The 18,747-nt window shown below is 49.0% G+C and overlaps 1 protein-coding gene across 1 annotated transcript in view; it reads right to left on the minus strand.

Moving 5' to 3' along the window:
* Positions 1-18,747, minus strand: part of unc13c (unc-13 homolog C (C. elegans)) — a gene marked incomplete at both ends in the record, with an annotated part of 309,285 nt that overhangs the window by 180,401 nt on the left and 110,137 nt on the right. The window contains 2 exons of the mRNA XM_083759363.1: positions 828-896; positions 3,530-3,686. Coding sequence (XP_083615489.1) covers positions 828-896; positions 3,530-3,686 — 226 coding nt within the window. The remainder of the gene's footprint in view (positions 1-827; positions 897-3,529; positions 3,687-18,747) is intronic.

Raw genomic sequence — 18,747 nt, forward strand, 5'->3', positions numbered from 1 at the left:
TTTTCTAAAGTACACCTGCTTCTAAAGTATGCCGACCGACCGATCTGTTACCACTTTTTGCCCCTTATGTTTAATTGCATGTAAATACTGCTGTTTTCATGTCATGTGTATATTGCTGCTGTCAGGCAGAAACCTCTTATCTCCATATTTTGCCTGATCATACTACAGCATCACACACACACACACACACACACACACACACACGTTATCAAAGACAGCAGATCTACAAGCTTGAAACACAGCGTGAAGCGACACATTTTCTGCTATTTTTAAATCCTGGAAAATAACAGCTTGGGACATGTGAGCTTTCCACCTGAGATATTATGGCGTATCTTTGATTTTGTACATTTTTAAAGACACCTTTTTCTGTTTCTCTTTCTGAATAGGACAATAATTAAGGAGCTTGCAAATCACCCTCTTCCTTACACCTCTAAAACTGTGATGAGACACAAAGTAGATTGTTGTTCTTGAAGAATTAGCGGATGAATTGCATTTTTGAATTGCATTTTTATAGCGCTTTTCCAAGTGCTCAGAGTGCTTTACGATGATTCATTCATTCCCATACATTGGGAGGTGAAGCGATGAACAGTCGACCCCCAGCTCCCTCACTTCCCACATGCAAGCAAGCACACTTCTTGCCCAATTACACTTCTTGCCCAAGCACACTTCGACATGTGATGGCGACATGTAATGGCGTCGTGTACTCCCCCACACTTCTTCTATTCAGTGTCATTAGGAGGTTTATTGTCTGCAGCTGCTGTGCCAGGTGGGTTGTGTCAAGGCATATACATGTACTCAATGAGAAGAAACAGATTAATAATACATACCCGATATTTGGAGAGGTCGATCCTCAGCGAGTTGTGAAGTTGATCCAGCAGCTTGACAAACTTCTCCCTCTGTAAAAGAAGAGACAGTCATGACATTTGTGTCAACGGAATCCCTGGGCCATGTAATATCATGTACATTTACTGTACATAGCTGTGCCGTTGTTCTGCCTCCAGTGATTTATTTCTCATGCCCTGGAATAATACCTTTTTTAACCCATTTAGACCTGGGACAGTTTTCTGAAAAACCCTATGTAGTCGTTCTCAAACTATTTCATGTCAAGGACCCCCGAAATGAAGAAATGTAATTGGCCACCGACCCCCATCTGAAAATATGTTGTCCCAGGGACCCTCCCAGAAGCAAATATTTGAGTTGAAAACGTTCGCTCTGAAAGAGCATATATTCAAAGACTTGTGCCACATTTTCACAACTTTTCAAAAATAGCAGACCTACAAGCTCATAGCGCGCCACTCGGTGGCACGCTATGAGCTTGTAGATCTGCTATTTTTCAATAGCTAAAGCATAACGTAATGCCTAACACCAAAAGAATGGGTTAAGCATAAATGCCTGAAACACTATTTACCGGCGTGGATATCTTTGACGGGCTGACTACGTTAGCTCGCTAAACGTTCTATCAGGGATCACCGAGCACCCCGGGGGACGTCACCCATTTCAACAGCGTAGCTAGCTCTCTTTTAAGACAGGTGGCTCTGGGGCTCCCCGACGTTAAAGAATGAGAGTTTTTCAATAATTCATGTTACACAAATATTTCTGCTCTACTTTCCATTCCACCTCAGTTCCTCCGACGGCAGGTCAGCGACATGACTGCCTGAAGTGTCACCTTGACATGTACGCGGCTAGGACAGTGTACAGTAGGGCATTAACATAATAATCGATTAGTCGACTAGTCGACTAGCAAACCACTAGTCGACACTGTTAATTGACATCCGATTATTCGCTAATATTTTTAATTAAACAAAATTAATATTAATATTTTTTTTTTTTTTTTTTTTTTGCCTAAAGCTTGACAACACAACTGTCTGTGTGCTGTGGTGTTGGTAGTTCGCCTAATCCATTCATGGTTGATTGTGTATTATTATGTCTCATACTGCTCTAATAACTTCTGTCCTACTGAAAAGGGTAACTGTACTGAGATTCGCCCAGAATTCATGCCAGAAAGATTGGTCGTCGTTGCCCTCTGGTGGGTGAATTGATATAGCTTATATGTATTGGAAACGAAACGAAACGAAACTGAAACGAAAAAACCCCACAAATCAGCCAAGATGGAGGAGAAAGAGGATAGTAGCCAAAACCATCGATGCGGCGAGGCGAGTGGTTAGTCATTTCCGACACTCGTCTATAGCAACATGTGCACTGAAGACACGACAGGACCAGTTAAATGTCAAAGATAACCGGCTCCAGAATGACTGCCCCACGCGTTGGAATTCAACCTTCACAATGCTGGAGCGGCTTAACCAGCAGCGCATCCCTGTCCAAGCCGTACTGGAAGACGAGAAAGTCACCAAACCCAGCGTGAAAAAGAAATGTCAAATTAAACCTTCGCAGTGGGAGGTGATCGCGCAGCTCCTGCCTATACTTGGCCCCCTTGCAAAGGCAACTACCATCATGTGTGCTGAATTGCATATCCTACAGTTAAAGTAAAAAGGGGGTAAAACGTGTAGGCCCTTAAACTTTTTTACAGGGCCAGTTTCGAATTGCAGCCGCCTGTTATGTTAATGTTGCCGTTGGTGCGATCATGTATTGAGTAGTGACAGTCAAATGCTGCTCTTTGTTTTATTACGAGGGGAATTCCACGGGGAACTCCTATACGCAGCCACGGTGCGGTGCGGAGCCAATCGTAACGCAGGTTTTTCCCGAATGCGCTGTTTCAATGAGAAGTTGCTCGGTTTTATTGGATAAAAAAAATATATATATCACTGGCGAATAATCGATTACTAATCGGCTATCAATGTAGTCGAGTCGACTACCAAAATTGACGTTTGGTTAATGCCCTAGTGTACAGTATATCAATCAAACCCTGCACTGGCTTAATCATTTACGGAAACAAGAAGTGAGGGATCCTCTACGACTACGTTCCAAATATTCAGACATTCAAGTGGCCTGGAATCCAGACTGATTCGCTCCATTTGTCTGTTTTTCTTTTCCACTTTGCAGCACCACCAAACGGAGCCAATCAGTCTGGAAGTACTGAATGAAATAAGAGTAAAATGATCAAAAACGCTTTGCATCTCTTATTAAGTCCCTGACCCAAAATGTCAACCTTTTTCTGAACGGAACGGTCCATAATGTCAGAGCGGAAAAACAAATCAATACATTTACAACTTGTCACGTATCTCCCCACCACAGTCATTCATTGTACAGTCTAGGTCTTGTATTTCTATGTTTTGTTCCCCGGTCTAGTTTCCATGGTTCTATGTTTGTTTGCTCCAGCTGTGTCTCATTGTGTAATCAACCCTCATGTGTTCATCAGTCTCATTCCCCAGTCAGTCCTCGTTGAGTCATTGTATCCTGTCATCTGGTTCAGTCTGTTTTAAGTTGTTCATGTTCACCTGTCTTCTGAATTAAATCACCGATTCATGGTTTCCAACACTACACGCCTCGCTGTCCTGCGTTTGGGTCCTTACCTCACCTACACGTGACACCCCCTGTATAGAAAAAAAAACAACGTCAACGTTCTACTTACGCCAAAGTTGGAGGCGGCGAAGCGGTCGGAGGCGGAGGCGGTGGTGGTGGTGGTGGTGGTGGTGTGGGCGAAGTAGGCGTTGATGTTGGCCAGGAGGTTGCTCATCACCGCCGGCACCCCGGGACACATGTACTTAGAGGAGAGACAGGAGAAATGCCTGTGATGGGGGAGAGAGAGAGAGAGAGAGAGAGAGAGAGAGAGAGAGAGAGAGAGAGAGAGAGAGAGAGAGAGAGAGAGAGAGAGAGAGAGAGAGAGAGAGAGAGAGAGAGAGAGGCAGAGAGAACAGCATGGTCACGTCGTGCTGAGTGAACCCCGCATGCACTGCCAGGTAGCCATTAGCCTGGATCCAGCCCAAAGACCCCGCCCACTCTCTGAGTGAACTGCGTCTCTTGGTCTGGTGGTGTTGCACTGTGAACCTATAATTTATTCGGTACAAAAAAATGTATTATCCAATGAGAATCGGTGGTGGGGGTGGGTCTAACGAACAACCAATCAGTGCCGAGGCCCGTTTTCAGCGTCGTCACACGGCGCAACACACATGAGGAAGGAGGGAAAAACAACAACAATGGCTATTGGTTGAGGGAAATTCTAATCCCCTCCCCCTTGAAATCGCTCAGACAGGAGACAATGTCAGACTGAAGCTTCAAGAAAGCTACAGTCTGATAGTCAGGCTAGGTAGCCATGCAATTTCAATTCAATTCAATTCAATTCAAAGGGCTTTATTGGCATGAGAAAACATACGTTTACATTGCCAAAGCAGAAAGCACAATACAACAATACAACACTACAGCAATACAATCAAAACAAAAATGATGTACATTTGAAAGTCAGAATCTTCAATAGATCAATTTCTATGTATGTACCAAGATCACTGGATGCAGGTATAGTGCAGGAGTATACACAATGATTAGTCTTTAGGGTGGTTGTGTTCCGTTTGATATCCTTCTCCTAGCACAGCAACTCACGGATCGTGCTGCTGTGTTTGCACATTGTTGTACTTCGCCCAGCAGATATGGGAGTTGTCTTAAGTGCCTCTCTCGAAGAGAGTCATATGGGTCCGAGACACTTGGTGGCGCTGGAGCACAGAACAAAACATAAACTCACGAGCTAATTTATTGGTTCGTGGAGCTGTCACTCAGGGCGGCGCCCCCGGTCCCAACCCGCAGGTATAAAACCGGTGGGCGTGAACGCCGAGTCATTCCTACATTTTTCTGCGCTTGGATGCACACAGCACAGCAAGTACACCAAAGTCTCACAACCGGCTGTTGAAGTTATTTTCCCGAAAGACGGACGAGTCTAGAACTGACTTGCACCGCGGGGATTCGCAGCTGCAAGACGGTGTTCTTTCTACGAGCTACTTCTGAAGATAAGGTTAATAAGACTAATAACACAAGTGAGCCTGCCCGGCGGCTTGTTGTTCTGTCTTCCCTCTACTTTCCCGCACCTCTCGTTACCCTCTAGCTAGCGTTGTTAGCTCGTAGCTAGCTTTGTTAGCTTGTCATTGGATTAGCTTCAGCGTTGCTGCCGCTTTTTTTCTCCACCGCTAGCCTCTCGTTAGTCACTGACTAACCTCCTCCTAGCCGTAGCCCGCAGCTTCGCTTCTACAACCCTCGGTAACAGTGGGCCGACGTCACCGATCTACTGCAGGCGAGACGGGCCGCATTCTCAACCCTTCCCCACTCTCTCTCAACCCTTCCCCGCTTTGGGGACAAGAAACAGGCCTCCCTGCATTACACAGTAGGCCAGCAACAACACGTGGGGAAGCCTTCAGCCGTCGACTGAAAGCTGACCACTGTGTGTGTTCCGCTTCACGACGTTACCCTCCTTAGTAGGGGAGTTAAGTCAGAATTTTTTTTTTTATTTAGTGGAGGAGCTAAATAATAAAATAATATTCTTTATATATTAAAATAAATAAAAATATATAAAATAAGGGGTTTGAGAATAAGCCATCTCCACCATGGCTGCAAGAGATGACCACGATGATGGACCCCTTCCGAGGCTCTGTTTCAACAGGGTTTGTAACAACCTCTTGATTCCAGGTGATGGCCACTCCATGTGTATGTACTGTCTGGGTTTAACACATGCAAGGAATGCTTTTGAGGTCGTGGGCCTCTGCCCAGGTCTGTGGAGCCAGACCCAAGACATCAGCCAGGCCTCGCCGGCTTGCTCTGGGTGCTGCTCTCCATCCAGCGGGATCTCGTCAGCCCACCGCCTCGTCCTCTCTCTTCAGACCCCTCAACCTTGACACGTCTCAGAGACACCGTGACGAGTCCTTCCTGGGCTCCTCCCCTGCCGGGAAGGCGGCTAGGACCGCCGACAACAAGCTCCACATGCTCCTCACCGCACTGGTGAACAGGCCTGTGGAGCCAGACCCAAGACATCAGCCAGGCCTCGCCGGCTTGCTCTGGGTGCTGCTCTCCATCCAGCGGGATCTCGTCAGCCCACCGCCTCGTCCTCTCTCTTCAGACCCCTCAACCTTGACACGTCTCAGAGACACCGTGACGAGTCCTTCCTGGGCTCCTCCCCTGCCGGGAAGGCGGCTCGGACCGCCGACAACAAGCTCCACATGCTCCTCACCGCACTGGTGAACAGGCCTGTGGAGCCAGACCCAAGACATCAGCCAGGCCTCGCCGGCTTGCTCTGGGTGCTGCTCTCCATCCAGCGGGATCTCGTCAGCCCACCGCCTCGTCCTCTCTCTTCAGACCCCTCGACCTTGACGCGTCTCAGAGACACCGTGACGAGTCCTTCCTGGGCTCCTCCCCTGCCGGGAAGGCGGCTCGGACCGCCGACAACAAGCTCCACATGCTCTTCACCGCACTGGTGAACAGGCCTGTGGAGCCAGACCCAAGACATCAGCCAGGCCTCGCCGGCTTGCTCTGGGTGCTGCTCTCCCTCCAGCGGGATCTCGTCAGCCCACCAACGAGGCTCCCCTGAGCCGGGTGGTTGCGACAACGGGATGTCGGATGCAGTCCTAGGCCTCCACCGACACTACTACTACTTCACGCAGCGGCCGAAGGCACGAGTCTCACTCGACGTGGTTCCCCAACGACCCTCGACTACCGACTGCTTCCCTCAACATTACAGGTATGAACATTGTGAAGCTAGGTTTGTTTAACTGTTTAGCTAACCTTTTCGAGGTCGGGAGTAGCAACCTCGTTGGATGGCCGATGCCACCCTAGCATGCTTAGCATTCCAGATAGGCTGCTTTCAAGGTGCCACACCAACTCGTCTATGACATAGCCATAGCATCGGAGCTACTTCGGCTATTGTTTCACGCTGCTCTCATACGGTCACTGAATGCCTCACGTTGCTGTCCAACAGCCAACATGACGGCTGCCAGGATTACGACCGGCACAGCGTCTCCGGAGGGGCCAATCGGACCCTGCAACTCCGTCTCCAGGAGGAGCGTGCTCAGACGCTCTCCCATGCCTTGGGCCCCGTCCAGGGTGTAGCAGCCCCGGGCTGCACACCGGGACCGCTCCCCAAAAAAAGGCAAAAGCTCTTGACACAGATCTCCACCATGGGTGGGTCTGTGGCCAGGCTGCACAGTATGTACACGACAAAGAAAATCACTGTCGGGGGACCACTGCTTCCCCTGTCCCAGGTTTTTCAGAGCACATTACACGGCTAGCTGGAAGGAGCCCATGACTCTCCCGGCTACTCCGCGACGCTCTCGTGTCCCTCCCCCCGTAGTAACGTCTGGGAGGCATCTCAATGCTTCAGCGTTACTCCAGGGCTCCCAGAGCTCCCTTCTTCAGGAGATGGGCGACGCCCCTACTCCTGAACAGTTGGCTAGAGTTCGTCACCTACATGAGAAAATTGTGACCTTCACGTACTGACTCACCGACCTGACTGGCCTTATGGCCACCTCAGAGCATGCTAGGTGGCTGGAAGCCTCACCTGGTCTGGATCCCGTTGCCCAGAGAGAGCTTTCCGAGGGTGCTATCATCCCCGGAGGCCTCTTCAGAGGCGCACTCGAGAGGATGACCCTCAACGTGGAGGTGCAGCGTCCAGGCTGCGAGGCCCTGACCAGCAGCCGAAGTGACACACACCCTACCCTCCCCCCATGCGCCGGGCCCAGCACCGGACGTAGCAGTCTCGGACTGCACGTCCGGTCCGCCCGCAATGCGCTTCTGGACCATGGCACAGGTGGGCGTCCTGGACGTCCCTGTAGCCAGGTCCCTCGATATTGTTTGCACAAGTACAGCACTCTGGTTTTTTCTGTAGTACAGGCTATGCCACAATACAAAAAGACAACAAAACAATATCCACGGAGGGGGGGACATGAACCCACTGCCACGGGGGCCCCATGGGCCCCCCCGACGCAGTGGGGCAGGGCATAAGGTCAGTGGCGTACCAAAACGCCACTGGGGAGACGGGTCATGCCCAATTTTTCTCCGACATGCCAGGGAACACTGCCCCAGGCGGGGCGCGCCTCCCATGGCCGGAGAGAACCCACTAGCCAAGAACCTGGCACGGTGGGAGCGGTGTGGAGCATCCACGTGGATCCTCAACACCATAGCGAAGGGCTACAGACTCCGGCGTTTTCAGAGGTCATCTTCACCAACGCCAGGGGTCAGGAGGGTCTGGTTCTCCAACAGGAGATCGCCTCCTTGCTGGAGGAGGGTGCCGTCAGAGAGGTACCCTTGGCCCAGCGTCGCAGCGGGTTCTACTCCCGCTACTTTCTGGTCAAGAAAAAGGGGGGGGGGGGCTACGTCCCATCCTGGACCTGCGGATACTCAACAGGCACCTCAAATCTTTTCAGTTCAAGATGCTGACGGCCATGTCTCTGGTGCGCTCCATACGCCCAGGCGACTGGTTCACATCCATAGATCTAAAAGACGCCTGCTGACGGCCAAGTCTCTAGTACGTACCATACGCCCAGGCGACTGGTTCACGTCCATAGACTTAAAAGACGCATACTTCCACATCCCCATCTACCCACCTCACAGGAAGTTCCTGCGGTTCGGGTTCCAGGAGAAAGTGTACGAGTACACGGTCCTCCCCTTCGGGATGTCCCTGAGCCCCAGGGTGTTTGTGCGCTGCACAGAAACCGCCCTCGCTCCCCTGCGTCAACAGGGGATTCGGGTGGCGAGCTATATCGACGACTGGCTCCTGATGGCCAGCTCGGGAGAAGAGGTAACGAGGGCCACAACCAGAGTGTTGACCCACGTGTCCTCCCTAGGGTTCGTTGTGAACTACACCAAGAGCATGCTGGGGCCCACGCAGTCAACAGACTTAATAGGCATCAGGCTGGATTCAGTTGCGTATACGGCGAGGCTGTCGGTAGACAGGCTCAACGACCTACTGAAGTGTGTGTCACTGTTCACACCGGGACGCACTCTCCAGTTACGCACATGCCTACGCATGGCAGGCATTATGGCTTCGGCCATCTCATTGGTACGTCTGGGGAGACTGCACATGAGACCCTTCCAGCGATGGCTCGGGTCCCTGCACATTCCCACCAGGTGTGTGAGCCGCCGTGTGACAGTATCTCCGGCTTGCACACTGGCGCTGAGGTGGTGGTCAGACAGACACAGACTGATGGAAGGGGTGCCCTTGGGTCTTCCCCTATCCAGGAAGGTTGTCACCACGGACGCCAGCCTCTCGGGATGGGGTGCCACACACGAGGGCAGGTCAGCCAGGGGTCTGTGGGACACATACCTGAGAAGGACCGCCCACATCAATTACTTGGAATTGATGGCGGTCTTCCTCGCTCTGAGGGAGTTCGAACCATTTCTTCAGGGACACCACGTCCTGGTCCGTACGGGCAACACAACGACGATGTCCTACATCAACAGACAGGGAGGTCTCACCTCCAGACGTCTGTGCACACTGGCACACAGGCTGCTGGTGTGGTGCGACAGTCGTCTCCTCTCCCTCACAGCATGTCATGTACCGGGCCTGCTGAACTCAGCGGCGGACCTCCTCTCGAGGGGTCCACTCCACTACGGCAACTGGTCTCTCCACCCTCAGGTGGCGAACCAGATATGGCACAACTTCGGGTTTCCGGAGGCGGATCTGTTCGCCACAAGAGAAGACGCGAAACGTCCCCTATTCTTCTCGCTGAGGGGCGAACCACCGCTGGGCCTGGATGCACTGGCGCACCAGTGGCCACAGGGTCTGCTCTATGCGTTTCCGCCACTGGAGCTAATCCCGCATGTGATGGCCAGAGTGAGATTGGAGGACGTCCAACTATTGCTGGTGGCTCCGGCCTGGGGATCATGGAGGCAGGACGTTGTCCCCCTCCTCTACCGCGAACCGTGGCAACTCCCCCTGAGGCGGGACTTGCTCACGCGGGCCGGCGGAGAGATATTCCACCCGCGCCCCCAGGACCTGGACCTATGGGTCTGGCCCATGAGGGGGCCCCTCTTGGAATAGCCGGCTTGCCACAGAACGTCATCGAGACCATTCTGAGTGCTAGGGCCGCGTCTACCAGACGGCGTTACAATACAGCATGGCAGCTGTTTGTGCGCTGGTGTTTGAATAGGCCAGAGAGGATCCTCCCGTTCCAAGCTCCGGTGGCTCTCATCTTGTCCTATCTACAGGAGTTCCTGGACAGAGGTCTAGGTTTGTCCTCGGTGAAGGTCAACCTGGCGGCTATTTCCGCCTACCACTTGGGCATAAACAACGGTCAGGTGAGCGAGCTCCCATTGGTCCGACAGTTCATGAAGGGTGTCATGCATCTCAGGCCAGTTACTAGGTCCCTTGTCCCAGCCTGGGATCTGACGGTTGTACTGGATGCGCTCACAAAGGAACCCTTTGAGCCGTTAGACACGGTGGACCTGAAGTTCCTCTCTCTAAAGACCGTTTTGCTGGTCGCATTGACGACAGCTAAGAGGTCGAGCGACATTCACGCGCTCTCGGTTAACGTGAGCTGCATGAGATTCAGTGGCGATGACACTAGGGTTACGGTCAGGCCGAACCTGTCGTTCCTGCCGAAGAATTTTCCTTCTGGCTGTGAGCCAGTGGAATTGGTGGCTTTCCATCCACCGCCCTTTGCCTCGGAGGAGGATGGGCGGTTACATCGCCTGTGTCCAGTCAGGGCACTGAAACTGTACAAGGCCAGGACAGCCCCCTTCAGGAAGGGGGATCAGCTTTTCGTTGCTTGGGCCCCTCAGGCACAGCGGAAGGGGAAACCCGTCACGAAAGTACGGCTCTCACAATGGATTGTGGAGGCCATACAACTGGCTTACGCTACCGGTGGAGTGGATCTCCCCGAGGGACTGCGTGCTCACTCCACAAGGGGCATGTCAGCATCCTGGGCCTTAGCGAAGGGCGCTCCTATACAGGATGTGTGTGCGGCGGCGAGTTGGTCGTCTCCGTCGACTTTCGCCACATACTACAATCTTGATGTGGCTCCCGTGAACCTGGCCCATGCAGTCCTGGGAGCTGCCGCACATTAGTCAGGTAAGACATGAACTCTGCAGACTGCGAGGAGCACATAAGGCAGCATAGCTGTCGGCTCCTCTTGGGGATCCTGTGACCACAGAGCCTGGTGGGGGTTCCTGGGATCCCGCCCTCTTGGAGGGGTTGCGTCTGTGGGGTTGGGGAAACTTCCTGGATGGCAGCGGACAGTGGTACTGTTGGCTTCCCAGGATTTTTTGTCCCCTCACCTCTATCAGTGTTTTTTAGATTTTTACCTGTTAGAGGGACTCTGGGCCACCGGGTATATGACCCGGCTAGCCTTCTCAGTCTCCCTTGCGGGAGGGACGTACATTCACCTGATGGTGACGTCTCTCTGGGAAAAGGGGGACCGTGGAGCGGTCCTGTCAGCCGGGGTGATCATACGGGAGTTTTATGATGACCCATATGACTCTCTTCGAGAGAGGCACTTAAGACAACTTCGGGTTACTTCAGTAACCTCAGTTGTATAAGTGACTCGAAGAAGAGAGTCATCGAACTGCCCGTCTGCTTTGGCAGGCGGCAGAAAAATGGTTGATAGGAATGACTCGGCGTTCACGCCCACCGGTTTTATACCTGCGGGTTGGGACCGGGGGCGCCGCCCTGAGTGACAGCTCCACGAACCAATAAATTAGCTCGTGAGTTTATGTTTTGTTCTGTGCTCCAGCGCCACCAAGTGTCTCGGACCCATATGACTCTCTTCTTCGAGTCACTTATACAACTGAGGTTACTGAAGTAACCCGAAGTTTTTTGTCATTGGTCATGTTTTCAAAATATCCGTGTGTGGTTGTAATCTGTGGGAAGTATGTGTCTCTGATGTCTTGGTACAGTGGACAGATGGTTAGGAGGTGTAGCTCGGTTTCCACTTCATTCTGTGTGCAGTGGGTGCATAGTCTGTCTTCTCTCGGGAGACAGGTCTGCCTATGACGGCCTTTCTCGATCGCAAGACTGTGCTCACTGAGTCTGTACCTAGTTAAGCCTTTTCTTTGTTTTGGGTCGGTCGCGGTGCTCTGGTATTCTGCCACTGCGTCTATCTGTTTAGGGCCATGCATGTACCATGGAAACAATGGTACATTTAAAGATGGAGTGCTGTGATGTTTTTACTTTTTATGTTTTGTACGTGGCTATGGAGTTAACATTACTCTAATTAATTTTGGTCCTTTGTACTCCATATAAGCCAGTACTGTATGGCTTCTATGGAAGCGTGTTGCACAGACTGCACAGTGAAAAGAGCTGCTATTTTGTGGTTTGACTGCACTTCCAAATGCTCTTAAAATAATAACCGGAAATAGCAGCTATTTTCACTGTGCAGTCTGTGCAACATGCTTCCATAGAAAAGACAGTACTGGCTCATATGGAATACAAAGGACTGAAATCGTGGGGACTGAGAACTTTAACCCATTTTGGACTGAGGTCGATTAAAAAAAAAGGCATTTTTCTGAAAAAAACATATTTCTATGTCAGTGCTGCTCAACCTTTTTGAGTCAAGGACCCCCAGAATTATATCTATTGGGCCGCGGACCCCCCCCCCCCCCCCCTGAAGCCAATATTTTAATTAAAAATGTTCTCTCTGAAATATATATTCAAAGATTTGCACCACATTTTCACGACTTTTTCAAAAATAGCTAAAGTAGAACAGAATGCTTGTTAGCATCATGTCGTGCTTTAGCTATTGAAAAATAGCAGATCTACAAGCTCATAGCGCGCCACCGAGTGGCGCGCTACGAGCTTGCAGGTCTGCTATTTTTGAAAAGATCAAAGACACTTTTAGAATCTGATCTCAGGTCAGAATGGGTTAATAATTAAACTGTCAGGATGTAATAGACATTTTTAGAATCTGATCTCAGGTCAGAATGGGTTAATCCATGAGCATTGCTGAGTCGAGTCACCACCAAAACAAATGGCACAATCTGCGAGAGGGAGAGTGTATGGGTAAGCATGGCCCAATCTCTAATCTCTAACGTTAATGTTTCCCTCGAGTACAGCCATTTGCTCGCCTGTTGCAGCTGTGCAACAGGCTGCTCCCCACGTGTCATGTCTTTTGATTCGCTAAAAGAAAGAAAACTAAAAGATTTGTTGCTGACGTCATCCATTTATATACCGTCGCCTGATGAATGACTACTCCGTCTGGATTTAACACAATTTAGTTCTGCTTTGGTTTTTATAGAGAATGTGGCACCAACTAGTGCAATAATAATCTTCCTCCTAGTATAATCGCTCTAATAATATAGTGCCTGATTAACATGTTTTAGGCGAGGGGAAAAATCATGGCATTCCATGTTTAACCAAAATAGGGTCGCAGAGGAAGTAGTTCCAGCAGGGAACCTCAGGCCGCTATGATGTCTAGGAGGATCCTGAGACGTTCCCAGGCCAGCGTGGAGATATAATCCCTCCACCTGATCCCGCAGCCTTCAACCAACTGGATGTTCCTGGAAGAAAGTCCCTGAGGAGGCGACAGCAGGGGGCATCCTCACTAGATGCCCCCAAACCACTTCAACTGGCTCCTTTCTACACAAAGGGACAGCAGAGTCTCTCACGGATGAATGAGCATCTCACCATGCCAGCCACCCTCGTGAGAAAAGCCATTTTGGCTGCATGCTTTGTATCTGAAATCGAGCTCTTGCGGGCATATTGGCCCATATTTTAGGACAGAGTGAACTGTATAAGAGCTTTGCCCTATGGCTCAGCTCTTATCGTCTCTTTCGGTAAGAGACGATTCAAATTAAAAAAAAACTGATTTTTTTAATTCAAATTCAGATTCAAATTAAAATTAAAATATCACACCCGTGTGAAGTGAGGGGCGCTGATATATTAAAGTCTAACTCATGTTGATTAGGTGAATAGTGATGTGAAACAAATGGTGACAAAACAAACATTACATTATCTTTATTGTTAATGGCATTTAATGTTTGTGTTAGGGACAAGATAGCCTGACCTAAGCAGAGACATTTCTGGTCTAGAGGGGCGGGACGCGCCTCAGAAATGCGCGCACCCTGATTGGATCTCATCGATCTGTCCGTCACCCCCGGCCCCTCCTCTCCCCCCTAGTGCAGTGCTACGTCACATCATTTAGAGCGACGCCCACCCGGAAGGGTTGACTCCCACTTTTAGACTGGTTCAGCCCACGGCTTTTTCCAGGCTTTCATCTTTCGCGCAGACGAAATGAAAGCCTGGGTATCGAGGCTAGGGACAAGATGACGTCAAATTTCCCTTCATTGTCAATGGCATTTTTAAAACAAACATTGAACTAAAGACAAAACATTAAACCTATATATAGGAGGGGCTAGCGACCCTCAAAAATAGCAAAAGTAGCAGATTGATAAGCTCAAAGTACGTCGCTTAGGACAGCATTTCGAGCTTGCATTCATTTACGAAAAGTTAGAAGATGAGAGATGAGAGCTTCCTGCTTGACATCAGATATATGTATCAAATGTCCAATGTTGCTTATTGCCGCCACAAAATCGATAATAAGAACTTAAGTACAAGCGGCACATTAAGGTGGCTATGTTTCACTTACATTTTTTAACTGGCTTTTATGACCAAAAGGCTTTGCTCTCAAACCTGATATAATGTAGACAACTAACCACAAGGAAGTGGAAAACATTTTCAGAAAGACATATGACTGTTTAACCTCATTTTGACATTGGGTCCTTTTATACATGAGGCTCTATTTGAAATCAGACGGTTGGCTTTGTTTGTTGTGTTCAAGTTCTGATCAGTTGCACTAGATACAGTATAGAGTGTCGCAGTCCCTCCTAACCTGACGCTGCCAGATGGGGGCGGTATTGGGTAACCATGTTCCCCAACACAGCCTTCACCTGGGATCTCTCAGGGAGTTGAGCTGACACCAATCCGTTCCGTACCGAACCAATCAGCGTGAGCTAAGGGCGGGATATGTGCGAAACCGGATGTGAAGCTATATAGACACGTCAATATGATTGGTTGTGTTTGCACGCCCACACGGTGATAGACAGACGGTCCCATCCAATCATCTACCAAGTATCTTGAAAAAAAAGGAACAGCCCCGTCATCGAATTTGCTTCCGCGATCCCAGATCCCAATAAGCTGTGAAACAAATTTGTGTAGCAAGCTTCTTGGATCTGGCAGCGTCAGGTTAAGTCCCTCCCCCTTTCAGAACAACGAGTGGCCCAGGAAATGAATCGCAATGCATTTGTCCCATAGGCATTTCGTGCTTTATTTATTTAAAGACCTTTTAAGCGTCGTACGAAGCCAACTCTTGTCGTGACAAATCATGACAACACACACAATATGTCGGGCCAAACAAAGAATTAGAAAGTAGAAATAAAACGGCAGGTTACAACCCTTTTTTGTTGTTTTTCTTCTTTGTAATTATTTGTTTGGTCCAAAATATTGTGTGTGTTGTCATGATTTGTCACGACAAGAGTTGGCTTCGTACGACGCTTAAAAGGTCTTTAAATAAATAAAGCACGAAATGCCTATGGGACAAATGCATTGCGATTCATTTACTGGGCCACTCGTTGTTCTGAAAGGGGGAGGGACTGCGACGCTTGGAGCAATGCAAATTCGGAAGGTAATTTGGTTCTGCAAGTTTAGCTAAGACGTATCATTGTTGTTGGTCGGAAACCTCTTAAAAAAAACTTTTTGTGTTTTTTCTAAATGAATGCCCTACTTGATCATATTACAGTGTCACTCAAAAAGTACCAGTTCCACACGCACACCCCGAGGTGACACGAGCCTTGGCCAATCCGTGAGGCCGATGGGTTGGGTTCCCCAATCAGGGAAGTCAAAGCCTACACCCCACCACACCCCCCCTCCCCCACCCCACCACACATACAGAGATTCAGAGCATCCTAGACCAGTACACAGACCCACGCATAGACAGACATACGGTTATGGACAACATACTGTAACACACCGTTCAGACTAAATTTGCGACTCGACACCACCATGCCAGCCACCTACTCGTGAGAAAACCCATTTTTGGCTGCGTGCTTTGTATCTGAAATCGAGCTCTTGCGGGCATATTGGCCCATATTTTTACGACCATAGGTAATATGCACATTAATTCATGTGCCAAATGTAAACCGAGACAAGAAAGGGAAACTTTTCTTTCGGTATAAAAGGGATAAATCTCTTCTCTCTCTATATCTCAGCGTCCTGGAGCTTGTTCAGCAAGAGGGGTGCGTGGGTTGACACACACACACACACACACACACACACACACACACACACACACACACACACACACACACGCGCCATCTGTGACAAGAACTTCCTTAATGAACTGTTGGGAGCCTCAGAGGCGTTGGTGGGGTCCGGGTGAGCAGCATATGCTCGTCGTAACACGACATGTTCCTCCTCCGCCAAACAATGTGGGAGAGACATACTGTACTGCTCCCCCATTATCCCTCACTAATACATTTACAGCTCATATAGCAACAGTTTGGTGGCAGCCAACACCGCTCCTATTCCAGGGAAACTCGTTATACTGAAACGTCACCCACACACGTGCACAGGAGAGGCGGACCGAAGGCATGCGTTGTCACAGTCAGAATCACTGCGATCAGAGTGAGCTATACGACGTCTCATCATGTCCAAGAGACATCTGTGATTTTACATTTATCATGCTACATGTGATCTTTACACATCATCTAATGTAATATGCTACGCGTTTACATGTCAACTTAACCCCTAAGACACCCTGAGGGCGAGAAGCGAGCATGCACGTGTGACTTAGACACGGCGTCACATGAAGAAGGCCACGTTGGTGTGTCGTAGATGACTGACGTCATAGACTCACCTGCAACGACTCAACAGAAATTAAACCTGCCATGGCCATATATAGCGTGTCTTGAGTGTAGAGGGTTTGATGATGTCAGACAGACTGACATATGATGGACTGACAACCATATATGGAGATCAAAGGGGATGTCACGTGATGTCACGAAATGTCACGAGGTCAGATCCATATACAGTATGTATGGAGACGTGGGTGACTAACTAACGGGAGATGCAGCATTTCAGAGTAAATGTACATGATGCCAATACTTTTTGACTCAAGTCAATTTCGAACATAGGACTTTTACTTGCAACAGATTATTTCTGATTTATGCTATTGTTACTTTTAATTTAAAAAAATCACACCCTCTCTCTCTCTCTCTCTCTCTCTCATTAGCAGGCATTAGTGCAAATCAGACTTCTTCCACCATAATACCGTGACCTCTTCGACCTCATCCTCTGCACATCTATCACCGTGACAGGAGTGTACACATGTAGACTAACATATATTGTTTCTCTCTAGAGACCGACCGATAATCGGTGCACCGATATATCGGCCGCCGATATGACCATATATGGGCCTGACCGATTGGATCGTATCTGTGAACATTTCTCCCATTGGCCGATAGAATAAATACATACTGCCGCTTTGCTGCGTCTGGCTAAACCTAGTGTAATGATTTATTTTCTCCAGCAAGAGTGCACCGAGGTGTCACAAGGCCTTTACTGTTCTTAATATATGTAAACGACATGACATCAGCTTGTGACTGCAACTTGTTCCTGATCGCAGACGACTCAGCACTGCTGGTCTCGGACAGGAGCAAACTGCAGGTTGAAAAGACCCTCAGCTCTGAACTCGGTAGAATCTGCACCTGGCTCGCTGATAACAAACTATCCTTACTCCTGGGAAAAACTGAATCTATTCTCTTCGGATCAAATAGTAATCTCAGCAAGGCAGATGGCTTCTTGGTTAGAGTGGGTGGCAATATTATCACACGAAAAGATGAAATTACCTACCTAGGCTCCATCCTGGAGGCCAATCTTTCCGGTGATAAAATGGCCACCAACGTAATCAAGAAAGTCAATCAAAGAACAAAATTCCTTTACAGGAGTCTCCTCACTGGTCAACAAAAACACCTTGAAGACCTTAACAGGAGCCCTCGTAAAAGGTTTCTTTGACTATGCATGCACCTCTTGGTACCACAGTCCAGTGAGTCCACATCACCTCAAACTTAAATGCCATTAAAACAAGACTCCAGACCTCCCAAAGCAACCTGGTCAAGCTCCTACTTGGCCTCACCCCCCGAACCCCCAATGGCTTAGGGTCGACGACAGAGTACAGCATATTGCAATGGGTCTGGTCGACAAGATTCGATACACCACCAAGATACCCATGTACCTGTATAGATACTTCCTTAATGTAAGCGAAGTCCACACCCACAACACCAGAGGGAGTGCAACAAACCATGTACAACCCAGATTCGGCACAAACAAGGGACTCAATTATTTTCGCTCCTATGCCACCAAAATGTGGAACACCCTACCAACAGTCATTAAGACATGTGAATCCCTTGACTCCTTCATAACCGCTCTCAAAGGGCACCTACGGACGGCTGCAATTCAAAACTGGCCCCTGTAAAATCTGATTGATTGATTGATTGAAATATGTATTAACAGTTTGTAGAATCGCAGTACATTTCAAGCTCAAACTCAATACAAAGACTGTTAACTGTGAGTGGACGACCCAATTAAGCATTACACTTGTTTACAACAGGGTCCGCATTGTCCAATTCATCAAATAATTTAGAGACATACAAATAAGACACTTCTATGAATCCCCCCCCCCCCCCCTTTCCCCTCACTGTATATGTATTTTTTCCCTTTTTGCTTCCTTTATGATGAATTCCTGTTCTGTTCTTTAACTATATAGAAGTGTCTATTTGTACGTCTCTAAATGTTTTGATGAATTGAACAATGTGGACCCTGTTGTAAACAAGTGTAATGCTTAATTGGGTCGTCCACTCACAGTTAACAGTCTTTGTATTGAGTTTGTG

This window comes from Protomyctophum parallelum, assembly GCF_964188405.1.
Source record: "Protomyctophum parallelum genome assembly, chromosome: 2".
NCBI classification, from domain to species: Eukaryota; Metazoa; Chordata; class Actinopteri; order Myctophiformes; family Myctophidae; genus Protomyctophum; species Protomyctophum parallelum.